Source organism: Mustela putorius, unplaced genomic scaffold, assembly GCF_011764305.1.
Source record: "Mustela putorius furo isolate JIRA1106 unplaced genomic scaffold, ASM1176430v1.1 tig00003909_pilon_pilon_pilon, whole genome shotgun sequence".
In the NCBI taxonomy this organism is placed as follows: domain Eukaryota; kingdom Metazoa; phylum Chordata; class Mammalia; order Carnivora; family Mustelidae; genus Mustela; species Mustela putorius.
This window is the reverse complement of record NW_025422057.1, coordinates 31,017,723-31,042,683: the sequence shown is the minus strand read 5'-3', so window position 1 is coordinate 31,042,683 and position 24,961 is coordinate 31,017,723. Positions and strand designations below refer to the sequence as shown.

General features: G+C 45.1%; 1 protein-coding gene across 3 annotated transcripts in view; it reads right to left on the bottom strand.

Annotated features, from left to right (window-relative positions):
- Positions 1-22,040, bottom strand: part of PIK3AP1 (phosphoinositide-3-kinase adaptor protein 1) — a 114,780-nt gene extending 92,740 nt beyond the window's left edge. The window contains exons 1-2 of one of the 3 annotated variants that reach the window (XM_045068982.1): positions 21,903-22,040; positions 13,961-14,377 (exon numbers count right to left, since the gene is read on the bottom strand). In XM_045068982.1, the coding sequence (XP_044924917.1) occupies positions 13,961-14,377; positions 21,903-21,915 (430 nt within the window). In that variant the 5' untranslated portion in view covers positions 21,916-22,040. Of the gene's footprint in view, positions 1-7,979; positions 8,116-13,960; positions 14,378-21,902 lie in introns of those variants that run through there. The other 2 variants (XM_045068981.1, XM_013054679.2) reach the window with 2 other exon arrangements.
- Positions 22,041-24,961: the final 2,921 nt, after the last annotated feature.

Below are 24,961 nucleotides of genomic sequence, written 5' to 3'. Positions count from 1 at the left end.
AAAAATTATTTTAAAAAAAGAATATCCACTTTGGGGGCACCTGGGTGGCTCGGTGGGTTAAAACCTCTGCCTTCAGCTCAGGTTATGATCTCAGGATCCTGGGATCGAGCCCCGTATTGGGCTCTCTGCTCAGCAGGGAGCCTGCTTCCCCTTCTCTCTCTCTCTGCCTGCCTCTCTGCCTACTTGTGATCTCTGTCCATCAAATAAATAAATAAAATCTTAAAAAAAGAATATCCATTTTGACCTTTTCCCAACATCACCTGTCTTCGGATTATGAACTAAACTCGTGTCACTGCCATCACTGCAACTTCCCTTGATGGCTCCTTGCCCCTTCCCACCATGGAAACAGAAAAGTCTCACCCCCTGCCTCCCACGGGACAGAAACTTCAAAACTCGGAAGGCAGTTTCCATGGCTCCAGTGAAACTTCTTTTCTCCACAAACTTATTTCCTTTAATGGTTTATCATGTGACAGAATGTGAAATTCTCTCCTTCACTCCGTTTGGTCATTTCACAGTTTCCTGAGGGTCTGATACATGAGCAGCACTGCCAGGCACTGGGTATCCCCACTCTCCTGACGGGGGATGATAATGGATGGATGGACAGATGAATATCTGTACGTGCCTCCCATGAAAACAGTAAACACGCCTCCAGGGAAGCTGACTAACCCAGGATAGATGAATAGCCTCTTCTCCGACCCTAGTCCTCCTGTTCATAAACCTTCTTGTGGCATTTACTGTTTTTGGAAGGTGGTGTTGCTCTGTCGACCACGTTTAGCTCGCCTCCAACTAAAACTACTACATCTTCTTACAAATGTTATTCTTAAAATATTTATTCCTTCACTCTGTTTTGCACAACTGTTCAATTATTTTCTTGAACCCTGTGCTGAATTTTATATTGATCCTTACTAATTTCCAACTTATCTTTAGCCCACCCTTCCAACCAACACACATTTAGATGAAGTAGAACCCCTAACATCACTGCTGTCTTCAAATTTAAGGAAAGAAACAAAGCGCTCATTTTAAAACGGAGTGCTTGAATAAAGCTACTGTAGAATTTTAGACAGTCTAACCATTACTCTGAGAAAAATGACTAACCTGCCTGAAAGCCATGGTTAACTGGGCTCTGTGTTATCATTAGGCAACCATACACATAGCTTTTTTTTTTTTTTAAGTCAGGAAAAGAGAGAGGAGTGGGTAGGAGCCGACGGAGAGGGAGAGGGAATCTTAAGCACGTCCCACACCCAGTGCAGAGCCTGATGCAAGGCTCAGTCTCAGGACCCTGAGATCATGATCTGAGATGAAATAAAAAAAGCTTAACTGACTGAGCCACCCGAGTGTCCTACCAACTGCATAACTTCTGCCACCATTGGAAGACACAGCCTTCCTTCTCTTTTCCAAGGTGGACGCTCAGGAAACTCATTCTTTGCTCAGGAAACTCATTCTTTCCGTAATGGATGCATTGAGGAACTATCAAAGAAGCAGTCAAGATATCTCAGGTCCCCTTTTTATTCAAAAGGAGCTCTCAGACTTCTGCCTCATAACGCTGGACATACCTGGCATTAGGTAATTAATGGGACAAACAGTGGTTTAATGGCCCTCTCCTAAACACAGACTCTTTGCAAGGGCAGGAATCAAGTTGACTTTTTCATCACATCTTCTCAGGACCTTGCAGAGTGCAACTCCCATGACAACCACTCCATAAACTCAATAAATATTTTTAAATATAAACATAAATTAAGTCTCATTTCTGCCACTAACTGTGTAACATTAGTAAGTCCTCGAATTCCTCTGGGTCCCTCTTTATTCATTTTAAAGTAAAGGGAATAGGCCATATCATCCCATTCTAATATTATATTAGAATATTAATTCTAATATTATTAGAATATATAATATTCTAATATTAATATTCTATATTTTGATCCTGTGAACTCAGAGGCTCTGTCCCTATTCTCCCATCAGAGACTCTTATTTCCAGAGTATGGACAAGTTATAACCACATGAACACCCCAGCCCATAAAAGTGCCTGGGGTGAAATGATGCTAAATGAAGGGTTTCTACAAACCCTGGGACTCTGATTTCCAAGTGAATACAAAACAAAAATAAACATTCAGGCAGCCAAATGAGTGCACAATTCTTTCAGTATTAACATTTTTCCTGAAAAGCTTCTAACACAGAAACACTTCACAATTACAGCCGGAGACCTCTGGCGACACAGAGAAATGCTTTGAGAAATGATATTCACAAAGTTCTAGAAAATGAAAGGGGGAATCCGTTCCATAACAAGTAACAGGTTGACTTCGTCAGGAATGCTAAATCTGTATCCTACACAAGAAATGTTTCCCCACATTTTACATGCTCAAAAAAAAGTGGGGGGCGGTCAGCAGCTTGCATGAATATTCTTCTGTCTGCTAGCTTTGATGGGTGTCTGCCTTTCTGCAAGCTTTAACTATAATTATGGCCTCAGACATTAGCTGTACATGTAAAAGGAAACTTATTTAGTCCACTTTTAAAATTAGAGCACTTTCATTTCATCATCAGCCTCCCCTCTACTTCCTGTGTTATCAGATGTTCGAGAGAGAGCCAGCAGGCTGTTTGTGAAACTGGCAACTTGGCAGACAAAATATGTATGTTCAACCAGAATTCTTTTAAATAAGAAGCTGCTATAAGTCTAGCCTTGTAAGAGCGATAGGGAAGATACACATACGCAGAAGGCATAAACCCAGAAGAAAAAGTACCAAGGAATTTCCAAAATGACTAAGCCAAATCTAGAGGTCTCTTTTGAACTCTTCAGATATCTTCACTTTAATGATCTCCTTTAAAGAGGACACATCGGGGCGCCTGGGTGGCTCAGTGGGTTAAGCCGCTGCCTTCGGCTCAGGTCATGATCTCAGGGTCCTGGGATCGAGTCCCGCATCGGGCTCTCTGCTCAGCAGGGAGCCTGCTTCCCTCTCTCTCTCTGCCTGCCTCTCTGACTACTTGTGATTTCTCTCTGTCAAATAATAAATAAAATCTTTTAAAAAAAAAAAATAAAAAAAAAATAAAGAGGACACATCCAATTTAATCTCTGCTACAGAGGGACACACCCATACCCCCTCATGGAGCAAACGATTCTGATTGTTAGTTTCTATAACAGCGTACTGATTCTTTTGGGGAACAGGATGTCATACATGGTCTGTTTTTACGTATGGACCCAATAAAAAAGATGTACTCTATCACCCTGTCTTGCTTTGAATCAGCTTCAAGTTTCTCTGTAGCTACATCCCTACTACATGACGCAAGACAAACCTGCTCTAGGGAAATGGTTGATGATCCAAATGACACCAGCAGCACACACGTCTAAGGAGGATACTCATGAGAGGGATAGCTTCCTCTCTAACAGAAGCATTCAAAAGTAAGTAAGATGGGGCACCTGGGTGGTTCAGTGGGTTAAAGCCTCTACTTTTGGCTCAGGTCATGATCTCAGGGTCCTGGGATCGAGCCTCGAGTCGGGCTCTCTGCTCAGCCAGGAACCTGCTTCCCCATCTCTCTCTGTCTGCCTCTCTGTCTACCTGTGATCTCTATCTGTCAAGTAAGTAAACAAAATCTTTAAAAAAAAAAAAAAAAAAAAAAAAAGTAAGTTTCCCTACCAAGAGTAAGGAAAATAGACAACCATCCATGAAAGCACCCATGCATGCAGACATCCATCCAACCCCCATGAACTGAGTGATAGGGAATTGATATTCTATTTGTCATGCTTAAGATATCAGCAGTGTTTTCTTTAAAAACATAAACACAGTGAAACTAAAATAGCTTCCAAGCGCTTTTTCCCCACAGAAAAGGCAATTTTATCAATTAGATTTTGCTCATTTCTTGGGTGTCTTGGAAAACCAATCAACCACTTTTTGCCTAAACTATAGCAAAATAGCTAAAACAGGAAGTCTTCCTCTCAAAAGTCCATATGACAAGCCTCCTGTGGTTCCAGTAATTTCTCCAACAGGCAGATAGAGTCATGTATAGCATAAATCATCCTATTTCCTTGGTCATCTCGGACACACTCTCAGTCATGTGAATGGCAGTGGAAACTAAATTGAAAAGCTGTCAAAACATCCTGTAATAATTAACAGACCTATTCTGTCACGCATATTTGCCTCCATTTCCCCCCCACCCCATTATTTTCCTATAGAGCCACATTCATAAATCCACACATGGACCATAATAAGCAGTATGTGTAAAATATTAAATACATGCATTTTTTCATTCCCACAGCATCATGTTATATTCTCCTAAGACTCAACTTGGAGTAACGTCCATAAAACTGAAAGCTATTATGATGTCGTTTAAGGTTCTGTCTAAAATACTATTGTGAACGACAACTTGTTCGCTGAAATAAAACACTATACCTTGATGGAATTTTGAAAACTGTCAGATTAAGACTCAGCAATGCAAAGTAAGCCATGTTCAACCACACACAGTGGAAACACATGGATTTCATTGGCTGTAAAAGTCTCAGATGTTAACCTGCAGTCGCCCCAGCTTTTTATTATTTTATTTTTATTTTATTTTTAATTTTTCCCAAGTCAGGTTTATTAAGGTGTAATTTACACACAGTAAAATTCATACTTTTGGTATACACAGTTCTGTGAGTTTTAACAAAGATACATAGTCATGGAACTACCACTGCAATCAAGTATATAGAGCATTTCTATCACCCTGAGAGTTCTCTCTTTTTTCTTTTTTATTAACATACAATGTATTATTTGTTTCAAGGGTACAGGTCTGTGATTCATCAGTCTTACACAAATCACAGCACTGACCATAGCACTTACCTCCCAGCTTTTTGAAAAGGATAAGAACAGATATAGGGTGACTCGTCCAAGTGACGTGCCCAAGGAGGCAAAAGCAGTTAGTGTCAGAGTCCGTGAAATATACACCCATGTTTTCTTACTTCTCATCATAAAGACAATATGTAGCACCCTAAGAGGCCATCAATCCAGATTTGATTTGACAAGTGTAAAAATATGACTTAATGATAAGCAGCAGGCTTTAGCCCACATGGAGTGAGTGAAGGTACAGATATCACAACTGTAAACAAACCAATGCCCTATCTCTCCCCCTTACCCAGAAGATCAGTCCCATGACTCTGAGAAAAAGGCCAAGGAGTTCATATAAACGAATTTAACCTGAATTCAACCTACTTGGATTAGCTGGGTACAAACCCAACTCCTTCCTCTGGATCCTGGAATTCCCCACAACTCCATCATTTCTCTCTTTTAAAATTCCTAACTGAAAGTAAAACATGAACATAGTAGATAAAGGGAAACGGCAGAGAAACGTCTAAGACAAAAAGCCTTCCATCCACCCAAAAGCAACTACTACCAAAAATTTCTTGGGGCCCCTGGGTGGCTCAGCAGGTTAAGCCTCTGCCTTCGGTTCAGGTCATGATCTCAGGGTCTTGGGATCGAGCCCCACTTCAGACTCTCTGCTCAGGAAGGAGCCTGCTTCCTCCTTTCTCTCTGTCTGCCTCTCTGCCTATGTGTGACCTCTCTGTCAAATAAATAAATAAAAGGTCTTTTAAAAAAAAATTTCTTGGGGCACCTGGGTGGCTCAGTGGGTTAAGCCTCTGCCTTTGGCTCAGATCGTGGTCTCGGGGTCCTGGGTTCAAGCCCCGCATCGGGCTCTCTGCTCAGCAGGGAGCCTGTTTCCCCCACTCTCTGCCTGCTTGTGATCTCTATCAAATAAATAAATAAATAAATAAATAAAATCTTCTTTAAAAAAATTTCTTGTGTATCCTTCCAAGAAAAAAAGCTCTCTATGCATATATTGGTATAAATGTAACTTTTTTTTAAATTATATATCTACAAACACCCTGGTTCGATTGTCTTCACTTAGGTAGCCAGGAACTCAGTCTCACTGGTCCGGATGATAACCTGATCATTTCAAGGACAGAAATCTGTTGTTAATCAAAGCTAATACTGTCTCAACTGACACTGAACTTCTAGAGCCTGGGAATACAGCTAAACAGCTAACAAAATATAGAAAGGGAAGAAAGGAAATAAAAAGATAAAGAGGTATTATATATAGGCCAGCACCTGGCAGACAGATGTTCATTCAAAACTTTCTAAATGACTTATTGACCAAATACATGAATGAATGGAAAAACCAGGATAGGCATATTGTTAACACACATGACATTTAACGTATTAAATTTTAACTGATAGGGTTCCAATTCTCCAAAAAGTAAGCACCGTTCTTGATCTACACTGTCCAGTATGGTAGCCACTGGCCACAGCTGGCTGTTGAACATTTGCAGTGTGTTCTCGAAGTGTAAACTACGTACCAGATTTCAAAGACTTGGTATTAAAAAAAAAAAAAAAGATGTAAAATATCTCATTGATACTACTCATATTGATTATATGTTGAAATGACAATATTTTAGATATATTGGCTTAAGTAAGCCATATTAGGGGCACCTGGGTGGCTCAGTGGGTTAAGCCTCTGCCTTTGGCTCAGGTCATGGTCTCAGGGTCCTGGGATTGAGCACCGAATCAGGCTCTCTGCTCAGTGGGGAGCTTGTTTCCCTCTCTCTGCCTGCCTCTCTGCCTACTTGTGATCTCTCTCTCTGTCAAATAAATAAATAAAATCTTTTTTAAAAAATAAAAAGAAAAAAAGTAAGCCATATTATTAAAATTTCTTTTTACTTTTTTCTTTTTCTGCAGCTACAAGAAAACCTTAAATACCACATGTGGCTCACATTGTACCTTTTTTGGACAGCACTGCTCTAGAACGTAGCCCCCATTACAGCAGTGACTACATCTGTCTTTTCCCTGCTCTATCCCAGCACAGGACATTGGAAATGGTAGATGCCCAGGGAATATATATCAGATGAAAATCTGGTTGTGGTATATAGATAAGGCCATGAGTAGGCCTTGGATTGGATAACAGGAGGTCCTTGTCCTGACATTTTATGGACAAGCAGCTGCATGACTTTGGATAAGTCACTGTACCTGCCTAGGCCTTGTTTTCCTCATCTTTAAAATGGGCATAAAAATAAGATCTTCCTTACAGGGAAACTGCATGGACCAAATGAAAGAATGTCTATAGAAAAGGGTAAAACCTGGGTCAGGTTCTCCTGAGTTCTAGTATTTTCTACCACCAACAGTCCCAGAAGAAGCAAGATCAAAAACATACCGAAATAACAGGGTAAGAAAGTAACCAGAGAAACTCCTATATCTAGTATTTCCATCCCAGCGTGTGATAGAAAAATCGAGACAAAGACAGGTGTGAAGGATATTTTCCCAGAAGAGGAAACTTGAACATTCATCACTCCCTCTTCACTGCATCTCACCAACCAACCAACCACAGCTGACAAAGGGACTTGCAGATACCTTCCTCCAGGGGCAACAGGAAAGCTAATGAACTGGGAGGAGGCAGCCTCCTCCGGAGCCGCTGACGAAGCTGCAGGGGCAGCCAATTGTACCGCGCCACCTGGGGCTCACGGCTCTGTGGGAAAATTCATAATCGTGGGGACCTCAGAGGCCTCAGCGGGGGAAAGTTCCAAGGGCCCCCACGTCGACTCGCCCTTGTTAATTGTTTCAGGCGCAGCTCCCAGGGTGAACTTACCTTATTCTACAGGGCGGGCAGGGCACCTGGCAAGGGAAACCCAAAGGACCCTGAGTCACGCTGTGACTTTTTAGCGAACAGCAGGGTGGATGTCAGTCAGCTACCCCAGCCGGGCACCTTCTTCCCCGAGTCAAAGATTATTGCGGAAAGGGAATGAGGGTACTGAAGAAAGTCTCCTTGCAGGGGGACATTTCGGGAGGCTTCAGGAGCCCACTGCAGAGTGGTTAAGCCACAGCAGAGAAAGAGCAGATCCAAACACCCACAGCCTTTAGGCAGGAGAGCAGCAGAACAAAATTTAGTCCGATTCAAGAGGCCAAAGGTCAGATTCTCCCCTCAGCCTCTGCAGGGAACCACAGAAGCCCCAGAAGTGAATGACTTACCATCAGTATGGCCACCGCATGAAGGAGAGCAGGGAGGGTGCAGTGACTTCCCCTTTGCTACAAGGGTCTGACCCTCCCCCCTTCTCTGAGGGCTGCTCCCTGTGACGTGGAAGCGAGTCATGCGTGTGGCCAAGCTCCAAGCCCCTGGGACCTCTGCCCCGTGACCCGCCTCATCACAGGGCCCTGAGCTGCCGCCTGCTCCTCTAAGCAGAAGGCTGAGGGACAGGGCACCAGGTAAAGAGCAGAGCCCCCAGAACACGGCTGTGCCTCAGAAGCAACGGGCAAGGCTTGTGGAAATTCACTTTCCTGGGACTAACCCCCTGAGAGTCTGGTTCAGTATGTCTGGGGCAGGAGCCCACTCACTGGCCCTTGAAACAAAGTGGTCTAGAGAACTCAGGGAAGCTTCCTCATCCCTGATACTGCTTCTTCCATGAGCTTTCTTCATCCCTCCTGTCTCCCCATGGAAAACAAGGGCAGTGAAAGGAGACTTAGGAGAAAGCAAGGCAACGTGGAGAGCATTCTAGAGTCCGAAGGCCCTCAGATCCAAAGAGAGCTGTTCCCGTCTTTGTGCAAGTCATTTACACTCTCTGAACCTTAGTTTTCTTGTCTGAGAAATGGCAATAAAACTATCCACCCACGCAGGGTCATGGCAGGGGAGAGGAGGAGAATAAATGCACATAAAGTGCCCTCTGCGTTACTCCTAATAACTGTCAAAAAAGCATTTCTCCACATGTGTATCTCTACGAGAAAAACTGTACATGTAAATAATGGACTTAATCAGGCATAAAGGGAAAGAAAAAAAATTAAAGCACAACAACAAAAACCTGTAGTAAGAGAGGCCACGGATTCAGGTCATAGGGAGACAGGTAGGAAGACACCCAGAGCAGTGATGCCGCTCTGTCCCAGGAGTCTACAGAGAGAGGAGCAGGGAAATCCATAGACCCACAAAGATTTAGGCACAAAGCTGCAGGAAGATATGCTGCAACATTATTTGTAAAAGGGGAAAAGTGAAGAATAATCTTAAGGTATTTTTTAAAATTTTTTTAAACATGATGAATACACGTTTACTTCATTTCAGAAAAAAAATATTCCTTTTTATATTTAGGAAAAGATTTTGGAATCCATATGATGAGCTGAAAGCATTTTTAAGTATCTTTCTTCTAAACTCCAGTAGAATATTCAGATTAGAACATTCAAAGGAAGGCCAGATATGCGCATATGCCTCTAAATGTTCCCCATGGGAACAAAAGGCAAAATACACTATAATTCTGGGTACCACCTGGAATTGCTGAAGTACAAGCATGATGGGGGACAGGGGAGACAGAGGGAAAACAATGCATATAAAGAAACAGGTGGGATCGCCAGTATAATACTGAATAATATTAGAAGAATAAGGTTTACTGCTTCTCTTCCCCCTACACACACACACACACACACACACACACACAATGATGAGAACTTTGGAAACCAAACTCAGCACCACCTAACAAGTCTTTTCCCACACAGACTAACAATCTATTTTTGTATTCCAGGGAGATTTGCAGCAAAGAATACAGCTCCACTAAAAAGAGGAAATAATTTCTATGCTGTACCTGGGTTTTTCTCACTTCCTTATTTTAAAATAATCACCCAACAAATTTAAAAAAAAAAATCCAGAACAATAGTTCAGTGTTCTGTGCACTGGGTATATGTCACTGCAGACATTTTGCAACTAAACAGAATCAATTCCAGTGTTCTGAGTAATTTGCCATCTTCTCGGAAAACTTATAATGATATATTACAGTGCTGGGGGCTGGAAGAAACCTTCCAAATCATGTGGTCCAACCCCATCATTTTACAGATGAAGATCCTAGGAAGCAAACTGCCTGCTCCAACACACTAAAGACTCTAATTAAAACATCTGCTCAATTTTAAGGTAGCTGACAAATTTGGAAAGGAGGTGGGAAATAAAATAAAACCTCGAAAACACTTTTTAGTGGAATGGTAATTATGATCAGCAGGCCTATCAAACGAAAAAGCAGTAAGGATCGTGATGGAAGTATAATCTTCCTCTAATGTCAGGACCACTTACATCTGGAAAGCTGAGACTAGAAGTTGCCAGAGCTCACACATCGAATCTGTGAGTAGGGGCAGAGGAAGAGAACTCAGGAACTTGGCTCTGAAATCTTTTGGCCTAAGCACCAAACAGTGGCCGAATTTTATACATAAACTGACAGGTATCAAGCAGTCACCTGGATGTGATGGTGCCTCTACTTCCAGAAAAGTGGAGATTGGAGAAAATGGTCCATGCACTACAGAGGGACCTGACCACCGACCTGGCAAAGGAAGAGCGGCTTAGACCCTTGCTCACATACCCAGTGGACCCTTGACCAGCAGCATCAGCATCATCTGGGAACTTGTTAGAAATGTGGAATCTTGGGTGCCTGGGTGGCTCAGTTGGTTAAGCACCTGCCTTCAGCTCAGGTCACGATCCCACGGTCCTGGGATCAAGTCCTGCGTCAGGCTCCGTGTTTAGCAGGGAGTCTGCTACTCTCTCTGCCCCTCCGCCCTGCTCGTGATCTCTCTCTCACATTCTCTCTCTAAAATAAATAAAAACTTTAAAAAAAAAAAAAAAGAAGAAGAAGAAGAAAGAAATACTAACTCTTAGGCCCCACCCAGACCTACCAAGTCAGAATGTGCATACTGACAAAATCCCCAGGTCCTCCTGAACACAGGAAAGTTTGAGAATCACTTGTTTAGATAATGCAGCAGCAAAAGAAGTATAATTGACTACCTATAACACCATTTACTCTAAGCTTCTGGAATAATTATCTTATTACCAGCTCTGCTCTCTAAAGTTTTAATCTTTAAGTATTAAATATTCTAAAACTTAGCCTAAATTTCAAATAGTCTCAGTGTATATCTTCATGAGTAGTCATGTTTTTCCAAAAGGTACTTCAGTGTTAAGAAAATATACATATATACACACACACACAAACATGCTGGGAGCTTTACCATTTTTAAGGATTACAGGGATTGTAACTTGAGGTCTTTTTTTTACATTTACCTTCTGCTGAGGTCATAGGAGAAATGTGACCACTATTTCTTCAGGGGAAAATTAGAACCCCCAGGGAGACCTGGTACAGGAGGAAGACAAGATTTACAATATAAATGTGTTTCTAGGGAGCCTGGCTGGGTGGCTTAGTCTGTTAAGTGTTTGACTGTTGATTTTAGCTCAGGTCATGATCTCAGGTTTGTGGGATCGAGCCCCGTGCTAGGCTCTGTGCTCAGTGCAGAATCTGCTTGGGATTCATTCTCCTCTCTCTGTGCCTCCCCCCCAATAAATAAATAAAATCTTAAAAAAAAAAAAAAAAGAGGGGCGCTTTGGTGGTTCAGCAGTTAAGCCTCTGCCTTCGGATCAGGTCATGATCTCAGGGTCCTGGGATCGAGCCCCACATTGGGCTCTCAGCTCAGCGGGAAGCCTGCTTCTCCCTCCTTCTCTGCCTGTCTCTCTGCCTAATTGTGATCTCTCTCTGTCAAATAAATAAATAAAATCTTTTTTAAAAATTAAAAAAAAAAGAAGAAGAAGAAATGTGTTCTTGCTGAAAAAGAGGAATTTCATGTAAGGGAATTTTGTGGTCAAGAGGCTGTGAAGGTCACATGGCCCACCCATGACTCCAAAGCTGAATCCCTTTAGGGCACATCGACGGTCTCCACTCACATACTCCCAGGGGTGTGGAACTCACCAACTCCAAAGGCAATCTGTTCCACCTTTGCACGCTCCATTAGAAAGGTTTCCAGAAATTTGTGTCCCTATAACTTTCAACAACCCTACAATCAGTAACTCCATAATTACTGTCCCTACTATTAATTCAACCCCATTATCAATTTCCCATTACATTTCCTACTGGGATTTTCTTTCTTAACACAGAAAGTTGAAGATACAAGTCTCATGTATTTATGTATTTAATTTTATAAGAGAAGGGCATCTTGTTGTAGTGGGGTATATGAAAATTTAATTTTTTGCTTTTATTTTGAGGAACCTTAGGAAAACCTCATGTGTACCAGAGAAGTATCAGAATAAGTTGTCACAAGTTATAGAGAATATAACTCAGGGCATAATCATATCAGAAACCTAGTTTAGGATAGTACTGTTCTTAAACATTGTTTTAACCCTAAGCTTCCTGGGAGTCAAAGCATGTGTGAAATGGTGATGAGAAGGTGATGCTTCAGAAATGTTCGAGACTCTCTGGCCTTGGGGAATCATCGGTTATCAACCCTGATATATCTCAGATCAAGTCTCATTCTGGCCTCTTACAGGGAAGGAAATGGAAACCCGGAGAGGGTAAGTGACTTGCCCAATACTGGGCACCTAGTTAGCGCCATGGAGTGTCCCTATCCCTGCTCAATGCTCTCTCTGGCATACTGCCAGACTCTTGAGTCTGGAGTTTGTTCAAGAAGCTTGCCCAGTGTAAAAACCAGAGATACAGCACCACATTACTGGGTCGACCAAGGGCCATGGCTATGTATACCTGAAAAGCAAGCCATCCTGGCACACACAGACCCCTCAGATCCCAAAGCCCACAAGTCTAACACCACAGAGCCATAAGCCACCACTCTTCCTTCTCTTTCCTAGAACTCCATCTGTCCCTACCTATCCACTGATGCGGAACGGCAGAGTTTCCACCGAGAAGCTTATTTTAATCTCCCATTAAAATAATCTCTTTCTGATGACAGGTTATTTGTTCCCAGAACAGAAGCACCACAGAACAGAAACACTGTGGAACACTTCATTCTTTCGGAAACATTTGAAGTTGAAGGCTCAGAGCATACAGAGCCAGAGTCCTTAGTAAATAGTAAATGATTATAGGCGATCGATTTATCCACACATCTAAACATTAGGCTCTTTGAAACGATATTAAAAGCATCCTTCCTATCATGTATTTTTTTTTAATAACAGGAATATTTTAAAGAGCAATCTGTTAGGTCATGCAGCATGAGAAGATAGCACAGGGACAATAAGTCCACGGAGCCCTGAATGATGGGCTGGTGGGTCACAGTGACCTATCCACAAGATCGTAAGGGACCAACAGGGACAGAAGCCCATCTGCAGAAATAGCTACTTGTGCTTCAGTTCTTTATAAGTTTAGGCAAATCAAAACTCCCTCAAGGCGACGAGGAACAATCATGTAGGATGGGATTATGTGCATTTTCTATCACTGTGATCCTCTGAAGTAAGGTAAAGCAAACCCTAGAAGAATTTCTTATCCAGGTGAGACATGTTTTATATTAATGCTTGTCATTTATATCACAAATTAGCCAGGATCCCACTAGGCTAAGAGATCTGGCCCTATTTATTGGTTTAGAGCAGCCTATTGCTGGATAAAAGTACCGAGGAAGCTATATCAGCTTTGTGAGGTTACTGGGAATTAGTGAATTCTTGATTCAGCCCATCAGAGGAGACAGGTTGGATGAGTCCCAGCAGGGATAACTGAGCCCTGTTAAATCAACCCATAACTGTCCAGGCTTCTTGGCTGGCATTAGGTATGTAAGACCTCAAATAGCAAGAGAACAGAGATAAACACAGAGCCCACTCAGAGCCCACACTGAGGCAAAAATAGAAAGCAAAAGAGGAAGAGCTGTGACATGCCTCCATCCCAGAACGCGCCTTCCGCTACTGTTCATCAGAGTGTAGGTCACACTTCCTGGGGCCAATGAAGTCATGAGCCCTGGCCAAGGGGACCAGAACCTTCCCACTTTAAAAGGAGAAACAGGACAAAAGACAGAAGCTCAGCTAGTGGGAAATAGAGAAGAAGGGTATTTCTCTCTAAACATGTTGTCCAAAGTGACACGTTTTCCACAACAGTCCTAAGGTCCCTGATGATAAACTGGAAGCAGCTCACAGGCAGGAAAGCTGTCTCACCTAAAATGCCTGGGGCCTGGATGAGCCTTTTTTTTTTTTTTTAAGGCTTGGTTAGCTTTCCTTAAGAAGACAACCTTACCTTCGGAAATGGCCTTCTTCACCGCTGCCACGTAGGTCTCAGGCTCGTCGTCACAGGTGAGCTCCTGCCAGTGCGCCCAGTCGGGAAAGTAGTCCAGGAACTCCTCGCTGTCCTGCACCCCGCACAGCAGCCGCACCACGCGGTGGGGCGGGTGGAAGGCTCTCTGCAGCGGGGGCAGCAGGGCCGGCCGGCAGAAGCACTGCGCCATCTCGGCGGACAGGAGCACCACGACACAGCGGGCGCCGAGGAAGAAGTTCAGGTCCTTGGCCGAGAAGGAGGTGTCGGAGCTCAGCCTGTAAGTCAGCATCTTCTGGCTGCGCACCTGCCGGCTGGCCAGAAAGAGGTCCTGGAGGTACTGGCACCACTCCTCGGCATCCGGGCTGTACACGATGAGGATGTCGCATCTTCCAACCGCCCCTGAGTGAGAACGAGGCGGAGAAGCACGGTGATACACCTGCTCTTCCTAGGGCTCCCACGCCCTGCGCGATCAAGCATGCAGACGGGGTCCTGGCCCCACCATCTTTCATAGTCTGTCCCTACCGGAGCCGTCATACCTCTCCCCTACTTCCGGGCTGCGTTCCAGCCGGACCTAGACAGGTCCCTGTCTCTGCCCCGAGTCGCCTCGCCATTTCTAGAACTTTCCATAAGCTGTCGCTTCTGCTGCCATGCTCTTCCACCTACAGCTGACGCCAGATAAGATGATGACGGATGATGATGACAACGATGACGACACCAAGAGCAAGCACTTTATGTAGGGCTTCCTGTGTTCCAGACGCCCTTCCAAGCACATTGCCTAGTAAACTCCTTTAATCATGGCAGCAACCTTACAAGATAGAGAATACTAGTAGCCTCCCTTTTAAAGACGAGAAAACAAAGGTGTGGCAGCTTATGTATTTTACCCGTGGTGACAGAGTCAGAATTTTTTTTTTTAAGATTTTATTTATTTATTTGACAGAGAGAGAACACAAGTAGGCAGAGAGGCAGGTAGGGAGAGGTGGGGGAAGCATGCTCCCCGCTGAGCAGAGAGCCTGATGCCGGGCTCGATCCCAGGATCCTGAGACCATGACCTGAGCCGAAGGCAGAGAGGCCTAACCCACTGAGCCACCCAAGCGTCCCAACAGAGTCAGAATTTGAACTCAGACAGTTTGGCCCCAGAACATGGCTCTTTCCCAAATACAGTGGTTAGAAGCACAGGTACAGAATCAGGTGGCCAGAGTTGGCATCCTGGCTCTGTGAATTGTTAGCTTTGTCACCTTAGGCATGTTACTCTAATAGTCTAAACCTCAGTTGACTTATCCTGGAAATAGAAATATAATGGCAATATTTATCAGTGATTTGTGAGAATTAAATTAGATATTTCATATAAAGTGCTAAGCACAGCACTTGACATGTGGTAAGCCTTCAATGATTGGTAGCTGGTGTCCTCCTCCTCACATTAATAGAAAGAAGGCATAAATGTAAGCAGCAGCTGTGGGTGATTTAATGCTTTGATATACATAATACCATTGGTGGGGAAGGGCGCCTGGGTGCCTCAGGTCGATTAAACGACTGCCTTCAGCTCAGGTCATGATCCTGGAGTCCCAGGATCAAGTCCCGCATGGGGCTCCCTGCTCTGCAAGGAGTCTACTTCCCCCTCTGACCCTCCCCACCCATGCTCTCTCTCTCTCTCTCTCAAATAAATAAATAAGTAAAATCTTAAAAAAAAAATACCATCAGTAGGGTGTCCCTCACCATGGACATAGGCTTTCTTCCTCTCATAAGACATAAATGCCAGAAACAGAGTCCAAAGCCTTAGAGAAGCAGTGAGTTAAAAAGAGCTTTGGGGGATCACCTGGCCCAAACTCCTCATTTACAGATAAAAGAAACGTTTCATCAGGGAAGATGAAGGGACTCGCTTAAACTCACACCTAGCAAACTAGTCACGAAGCCAGGACTGAACCTCAGGGTGTCCCCTGGTCTCTTGTCCAGTCCTCCCACCAGTCCACCTGCTGCTTCCCATCAGGGATTCGGTCAAGAATCATACAAATAGGGGTGCCTGGGTGGCTCAGTGGGTTAAAGCCTCTGCCTTCGGCTCAGGTAATGATCTCAGGGTCCTGGGATCAAGCCCCGTGTCTGGCTCTCTGCTCAGTGGGGAGCCTGCCTCCCCCTCTCTCTCTGCCTGCCACTCTCCCTACTTGTGATCTCTTGTCAAATAAATAAATAATATTTTTTTAAAAATGCAAAAGTAAAAAGCAGGAGCTTTTTACCAACACCCCCCACCTATACTGACAAATATACTAGCAAAATCATGTCAACAATTTTTTACAAATGGGCTGGAAGGAGATTAAGATCTTGGGGAAGGCGGGCTGTGGTCCCACACATTAGTGATGAAGCTACTGGTAACGTTTTCAGTGGATGGTAGAGAAATAAGGAAGAGAGAAGAGTATTTCCGAGAGCATAATAAGTACTCTTAAGAAAGCAACTCAGATCTTGGAACAATAACTGACTTAGCAGGAAAAGCAAGTAGCAACTTTAGAATGCTCCAACATGTGGCCATGATAGATGCCACTTTTATGAGGAGACAGTGCCCCAAAGCAAAGTCAACCAACAATTTCAAATGACAAGTTCTGGGATCAGGGAGGGAGTGAGTGTTCATTTCATCCTGAATCCTGCCTCAACACGACCTGTTCCTCTGTTACCAGGGCAACGTAGTATCTGCTGGGTGTCAAAGACCTCTAGTCATCAAAGGGAGCGCAAATATTAATAATGACGGAAACTGGCTATGGGATATATGAGAACTCTAACATCTTCAGTTTTCCAATAAATCTAAAACTTCTAAAATAAAAATTTTAAAATACAATTTAAATTAAAAAACACTTATGGGGTTAACCTCTTCTGTATGGAAATCATGGAAAATGTCTCATTCCTGGGGTTCTGGTGTTCAATTTGACACTCGACCCCCCCCCCACACACACACACACTCCTTTGAGCAAAAGTACTTGAAAACAAAGTGTTTAGTGCCTCAGACTCATTAATATGACAAGCTACCTGGTCACCCACTTGTGCCGTGACTTGAGACCAGTACACTAAGTCTAAGCAAATTTTGCCTCAGTGTAAATGAGGACAAGGAAATCTATCACCTTCTTGAATTTTGCTTCACTGCTGAAACTGAAAGCTGGGGAAATTCTAAAAAAAGTTCCAAAGTGGAAGTTAAAGTTCCTCCATGATATGCTAAATAACATCACAGGACCAAACACTTTGTCAGCAACTCTCTCTTGTGCGGGGACACCCCTTTCGTGAAGGATAAATCCCTACCTGTATCCACAGGTCATTTCCTCACACGTGCCAAATCAATTCTCCCAGTTTGTTTGTTTATTAAGAAAAATGAAATCTCTGATCTCACGGATACGTGGAATTTAAGAAACAAAACAGAGGATCGTAGGGGAAGAGAGAAAAAAAATAAAACAAGACAAAACCGGAGAGGGAGACAAACCATAAGAGACTCTTAATCATAGGAAACAAACTGAGGGTTGCTGGAGGGGAGAGGGATAGGGGATGGGATAACTATTGAGGAGGACATGTGATGTAATGAGCACTGGGTGTTATATAAGACTGAAGAATCACAGGGGTGCCTGAGTGGCTCAGTGGGTTAAGCCACTGCCTTCGGCTCAGGTCATGATCCCAGGGTCCTGGGATTGAGTCCGGCATCAGGCTCTCTGCTCAGCAGGAAGCCTGCTTCCTCCTCTCTCTCTCTGCCTACTTGTGATCTCTCTCTGTCAAGTAAATAAATAAATTCTTTAAAAAAAAAAAAAAAGACTGAAGAATCACAGACCTGTACCTCTGAAACCAATAATACATTATATGTTAATTAACTGAATATAAATTTTTAAAATGTTAAAAAAAAAAAAGGAAGAAGAAGAAAGAAAAAGAAAAATGAAATCCATGTGGGCGCCTGGGTGGCTCAGTCCATTAAGCCTCTGCCTTCTGCTCAGGTCATGATCCCAGGGTCCTGAGATAGAGCCCCGAGTCTGGGTCCCAGCTCAGCAGGGAGTCTGCTTCTCCCTCTCCCTCTCCCCCCTGCTCATGCTGTCACCCTGTTTTCTCAAACAAATAAATGAATAAAATCTTTTATAAAAAAGAGAGAAATGAAATCCATGAACCAAGAGGTGTCCATAAATCCCAAACAGAAATGAGGATGGGTCTTTGTCCTTGTAGAGCTTTAAGAACAGCCTGGGCTATAGGAGAAAGCAATGTGGGTAGCAGTGGGCGTGGGTGGAGTGGGGTGGGAGGCGGGGGAGAGAGGCTTGCAGCAACAGCGACAGCAGTGGTTAAGAAAGACAGTGACTGAAAAAGAGCTTCCTTAGAAAGATTCAGAATCCATCTGAGAAAAGAAAAGGGAGGAAGTGGCAGGCAGTTTTTCAAAATACCCAGCCCAGACCATTTCTTTAGTCTGCAAGTGACTCCAGTTCCCCGGTCATCTTTCCCGAGCACCCTACTGAAAAGGGTTGTGAGCTAGGGAAGGTGATCAGGATGGGGAGGGGTCTGGTAAGGACTCACAGAAGGAGCTTCCAGACTCTGAAGCTTTCAAGTTTAAAGACTTGATGGGAGTACTGAGAGAACTCAAGAATCAGATGGGAGTTACTATCACAAAAAATTAAATGTACCTTCAATTTAAAAAAAAAAAAAAGGGCAAGAAAAAGTATGCAAGCTTTCTTCAAAGATCTGAAGGCTGACACACGGAGGAAAGGATTCTGGTCTTCACCCAGCCACAGACTCAGTCACTTGGGGAAGTCACTTATGCCTTCTTCGTCTCCTCTCTGCCATGCGTAAATGCAATAGATGCCATCAGGAGCCAGGGTAGGCTCATTCCGTTTCATTTCATCTTGCTTCCCACACTCTTTCAAAAACAAGGAGCCAAGATTCTCCTTGATTTCAATAAACAAAGATGTCTTTCGAAAAAGTAAAATCCAAATGCTTTCCCTTCAGCAGAAGGAAATATGAAGACCACACGATTCAGCCTTAAAAAGAAATGAAGTGCTGACACATGCTACAACTCGATGAACCTTGGAAACGCTATGTTATATGAAAGAAAACACAGAAGACCACAGACTGTGTGATCGCATTCATATGGAAGTCCTGAGTCGGGAAATCTACAGACACAGATGTAGCAGGAGGAGGGAACAGAGCGTGATAGCCAAAGCAAAGAAAGTTTCTCTCTTTTTTAAAATGTGCACCCCTCTTCACGCATTTCTCAAAATGAGTTTCTTTCTAAGGTGATAAAAATGTTCTAAAATGGACCATAGTGATGTTTGCACCTGTGAAGATACTAAAAACAAACAAACACTGAATTGTACACTTTTGGTTGTTTGGGGGTTTTTTAAAATTGTATTCTTTAAATGGGAAGAGTGTATGGTATGTGAATTATATCTGAATAAAACGGTTTAAATAAAGGAAAGGAGGAGGGGGGGGAAGAGAGGTAGAGAGAGGAGGAAGACGAGGAGCCAAAGATCGCATGAATGAATGGCCCAGGTGACGCCGCACCCTATCCTATCTTGCAAGAGGTATTCTCACGGCCACCATGAGTCCTTGCACCTCCAGACCTCAGAGAGCCCCCGGGACTTCAGAGGCCCAACTCCCACTTGTAGGACCTGAAGTGGTGTCTCACCGCAGTGCATGCTGAGAGAAGCAGGGTTTGACAGCCCTAACCATTACCGACATCAGCAGAAGCCACTACAGAGCCTATAAATAGCCCCAGGTCTGGCCACTGAACTAGAGTCCCCATGTGAATAGGAGCACACTCTTCTAGCCCCTTCCGCCATGCCCTTCTGGAGTCATGCACACAGGACCCTAGACGAAGGTGGTTTTCTCTGTTTCCTCTAGCCAAAGGCTCTTCCAGCTTGCTATTTCTTGCACGTAACAGCCCAGGGCCTGTTCTCAGCCATGGAAAGAGGTGGGAGCTTCACTGACCTCATCTCCTACTTCCCCCCAATCACCTACTTATTCCACCACCTGCTCCTTGTTCCTTAAATACACCATATACACCCATTTACTGTTCCTCTGAATGGAACACTGTTCCCCTACATGACCTTTCAGATCTTCACTCAAATGGCCCTTTCTCCATGAGGCCTAATCTGGTCGCCTCCTTTAAAATTATAAACCCAGGCCACATGGGTGGCTCAGTCTGTTAAGCATCTGCCTTCAGCTCAAGTCATGATCTCAAGAATCCTGGGATTGAGTCCCACATTGGGCTCCCTGCTCAGCAGGGAGCCTGCTTCCCCCTCTGCCCCTCCCCTCCACTTGTGCTTGCTTGCTCTCTCTCTCTCATAAAAATAAATAAAATCTTTTAAAAAAATAAAAAGATAAAATTTAAACCCAACCTCCTCTGCCCCTTCCATCCCCTCTACTGTTTTCCCAATGCACTTAACATATCATGAATTGCCTTATCAAGCATATTGCCTGCTTTCCCCACATTCCATAAGCTCCCTGGGTAAGAGGCTTATGTTTGTTCTGACTGTTGAATATACACCTGATACCTACAACACTGCCTAGAAACGGTAGGCACACAATAAATAATTATTGAATGAATGAATTTCCTCTACATAACTCTATTTCAGCTTTTGAAGGGAACGTGTGGACTCTGAGACTACTGTTACCACAATACAGCTTCTTCTAACCTCTGGAGCCCCCCTGGAGAGCCACAAGGCTAAAGCTAGCCATTTTCCCACTCCCTTTAAAGAAGGAGCCTGTATTACCAAATCTAATAGAACTCTTACCATTGACCTTCTCTACCCCCACCCCATAGCTCTCACCCCCAATAATCCCCCAAACCCACCCACCCCCACCCTGCCCCAGCTTCCAATGCACCATGAGAAGGCTAGATAGACCTCAAGGGATACGGGGACAGCTGGCTCTTCATTCTAGCATCTGCCCACATCCTTCAAGCACAGTATCTTCTCCCGGCTGACTAGATTTTAGTTTTCAAGAGGTTTACATCCTGTTTATACATGTTATCTCTACTAAAACATCATAAAATGGGTGAGGAAAATACAAGCAACCCCACTTGCAAATACAGTAACCCTCATCTTCTCACCTAGCAATTCCCTGTTTACTCATCGCCTTCTTGCACAGGACTGTAAACTAACTCCCTGCGAGCAGAGACCAGGCTGTCCTGGTCACCACTGAGAACACAGGTGGGTGCACGATAACTATCCTAGTGCATAGTAAGTGGTCCTCAGTTGTCTCTGTTATCATCATTATCACATGGTTTGTCCGGGATCTCAGAGAGTGAGTAACTTTGGCGAGTGTACAACCCATGAACCAGAGAAGAACCCAAGACGAATCAAAAGAGACTCCTGGCACCTTTCGATGGGTAGATTACCCAGTGGACTTCACTTTTCCCCACTCCTCAAAATTCTGCAAAAGACATAAGAGAACTAAAGATAACGGAACGGTGTTCCTAGATTTCTATGGAAATTCTAGATGGAAAGCAAAGCCAGGGTTAGAGGAAGGTGGCCTGGGAAGGTGGCCCAAGGGCCGCCCTCCTGACTGCCTGAGCGCCCCCTATTGGCCCAATGGGGCCCTAAGAGAGGCATTGCCCAGAAGTGGGCAAGTGGGCTCTCTCCGCCTTGTTTCCACGGGACTCGGGTTCACGGAGTTGGAGGAACAAGGGAAACAACTCTAAGAAGCAACTAGAGCCAGTCGGAGAGAGGAAAGGAGACTTAGAAGACGGGGGACAGGGGAGGCGCAGGCGGGGGCAGGAGAGAATCGCGCCACAGGCTGGGAAGGGGCACGTGGGAAAGCTGGGTTTGTGCCGGGGAAGCGGGAACGAGGGAAAGAGCAGAAGCGCACAGATCCCGCGCGGAAGACGCAGAGCAGGGAGCGGCCGGGTGTTCGGGCCGCGGCGGTGGGCGAGAGGGCGCGCCAGCGGGGAGGCTCGGGAGGGGGCCCGGGCCCGCCTACGCACCTGAGGCTGCCATGGCGCCGGGCGCAGTTCACCTGCCCCGCTCGCTGCGCGCGCGGGGCCGGGCCCGGCGGCGTCCCGGGGCGCGGGGCGGCAGCGGCGCCGGGTTCCGCGCAGCACCAGCCGCGGCTCTGGCGCTTCCTCCCGACCGGCTGCGAGGACCGGCCGCGGGGGCGTGTCCACAGGACCCGCCCCGCCTGCGGGGCACTGCCCGCGGCACCTGCACGCGTGGCCGTTGGGGAGGGGAAGTGAGAACCCCCACCCCACCCGGGCCGAGCCGCCGGCTGGCTCCCCGCACTGCCAAGGGGGCTTCGCGCCACGTGCGTCCCACTCCAGGCGAAACCGGCCTGACTGGGCGCCAAAGGGCAGTCCAAGGCGAAGTCCAAGGCGAATGGGGGAGAGGGAGGGAGAAGGTGGAGCTGCCGGACCTCTGTGACCTGGGTCAGGGGTGTATCTGAACACAGCTGGCACAGCTATCTCCCCATCCCCTGGAGCTTTCTCCCTGAGCGGCCACCCTGGCAGGAAAGGGGAGGGGGCAGGAAGAGGAAGAAGAACCTGGCCCTGGGTGCTTAGCGTTGCCCTTAATTACCCTCCAGTGATTTTTCTGTAATTCCTTGGACCTGGTCTCCTGATGGCACAAAGGATAATCTCCTGTGACAAATGCATGATACAGTTACTGCCTTTTAGGCCTTTGAGGTGGCACCTATCATGTCTTCATGTTTGAGATGAAGAAACATGCCAAGCACCTTGCTCCCTTGCTCATATGCACATAGGGAATAAATGCTCCCTGAGCTTCCAGCAGGCCTGAGTCCAGAACCAGAGCTCTCCGTGGACCCTTGTACTCACCTGCCTGCTTTCTGCTCTCCTGCCTCTGCCTGCCTCTATATCTGATCTAAACAGCCCTGGACCCTTGGAGTCCTCAAAAATGCAGGATCCAGAAGATGGGTCCGGAGAGCAGAGAGGAGGGAAAGACCGGGTTCAGACGGAGGTGGAAATAAATGAAGTGGATTTAGAAATGGAACTATCAGGGCTCAGGCCTATAATTATAATTTTTTACAGCTGCCATAAAAAATTACAGCAAACTTAACATCTTAAAATAACACAAATTTATTCTCTTCCTGCTCTGGATTTCAGAAGTCCAAGAGGAGTCACACTGGGCTAAAATCAAGGTGTCAGCAGGGCTGTGTTCCTTTCTAGAGGTTCTAGAAGAGAATGCATTTCCTTGCCTTTTTCAGCTTCTAGAGACTACCCACTTTACTTGGTTTATGCCCCCCTTCCAAAAACCTTAATTAAACCCAGCCACATAAAATCTCTTTGACCCAGCTTAGGATATCACATCTCTCTCTCTCTCTCTCTCTCTCTCTCTGACTTTTTTATTTCCTCCCTCTTCCACTTTAAGGACATTGATCCCACCTGGATAATCCAGGAAGATCTCCCTTTTTTAAGGGAGACCAACAACCCTAAGACCATCTACAACCTTAATCTCATTTGCCATGTGACATGACATATTCATGGATGATAAGGGTAAGGACGTGGACATCTTTGATGAACCATTACTTAGCCTACTACAGACCTGGAATTCTGAAAGAGGAGATGAGATCAATCCTGCTATACCTCACACCTATTTTCCATGTTCAGGCCTTCTCTGGCCTCCAGATCAGATTAGCTACACCTTCTCCCTCCCACTCTCTCCACTCCGCCCCCCCTCCCCGCCATCAGGCATTGTCGCAGCCCTGTACTATTTTTTAGTAGAAATTATATAGCTATGTTTCTGCAATTACTTATGTTAATTTGTGTCCCCTCCATGCAATTTTAAGTCCCTCAGAGGCAGGATCCGGGCTTGTCTTTTTCACCATGGAACCTCTAGCACTTGGAGCTAACTCTGGCATAGAGAATATTAATATACTCAGAAAGTATTTCGATGAGTGAATTAACGAATATGGCCTGGAAAGCCTTTAATTTGAGACTGAAGGATAGGGAATTTTCAGGCACTGAAAATCACTGAACTTGAAGGAGGGGAATATGAGATGTCAAAAATGGGCTGTCCATAATAAAAGCCATCAACAATAAGGAAAATGATGAGCTGAAGTCTGGAAATGTTGAGTTTGCGGGACCTGTGGGGTGTCTTTGGACCTCTGTCCTTACACAAGAGGTGAGGGCCTACGACTGACCAGGGTCGACCTCCTTGGGGTTGAAGCTGCATGAGTGGATGGGGGAGAGGCGTGAAGGGGAGAAGAGCAAAAGCCTGGTCTCAAGGGCAGAACCTGAGGGAAGGACCATGCTCAGGGGCCACAGGAGACTGAAATAACCAGAAAGACAAGAGAAGAGGCAGACCAAAATAAGCAGGAGGCCAAGGAAGAGAATTCTGAGAAGGGAGTCAGTCATGTGGGTCTCTGAGGAGTCTGGGAGAATGAGATCTAACACAAATGACTCCATAAGTCCTCCTTTTCCTCATGTGCACAATGAAGGCATCCCAGCTCAGAAAATGCTAGGGCTCTGAGGATTACCCTCCTCTTCAGAGAACTTTGCCTGAACACTGTCTACCTCTCTGGCACCTTCCCTCACTCTTCACAAGCCTGGGGCCCTGGCCAGTCTGTATTTCTCTTGTGAGTCCTATCTGAATGCAGCTCTGGATGTTAGGGGGTGAAAGCCCTTTCTTGCCTCCTAACCAAGAAAATCTGGACGACTTTGAACTGAAGGAATATTTCTAGACTTCTTACAACTCTTAGCGGGCATCCGTCAGTTGTGGGTAAGGTCTCTGGTGCTGGGTCAGGAGTCCAAATTCTGAATGCTCCCACTGTTCCACAGCATGGACCTCTGGGATTTGGCTGGGAAGAGGACTCAGAAGCCAACATTCCCTCGGTGAGGTGTCAGCCAGTCCCCAATACTGGCAATTCCAGCCAGGTCCCTTATACAGCAGGTGGGGCTGGATTGGAGGAAGTGGTGTCTGTTTTTACATCTCCATTTGACAGTTTTTGCAGAAGATGGAAGGCAGGGTGACTGTTCCTCTGAAAATCCCTGCTCTGGCACGTGGGCATTGGGTCTAGGGGCAAGCTCTGCAG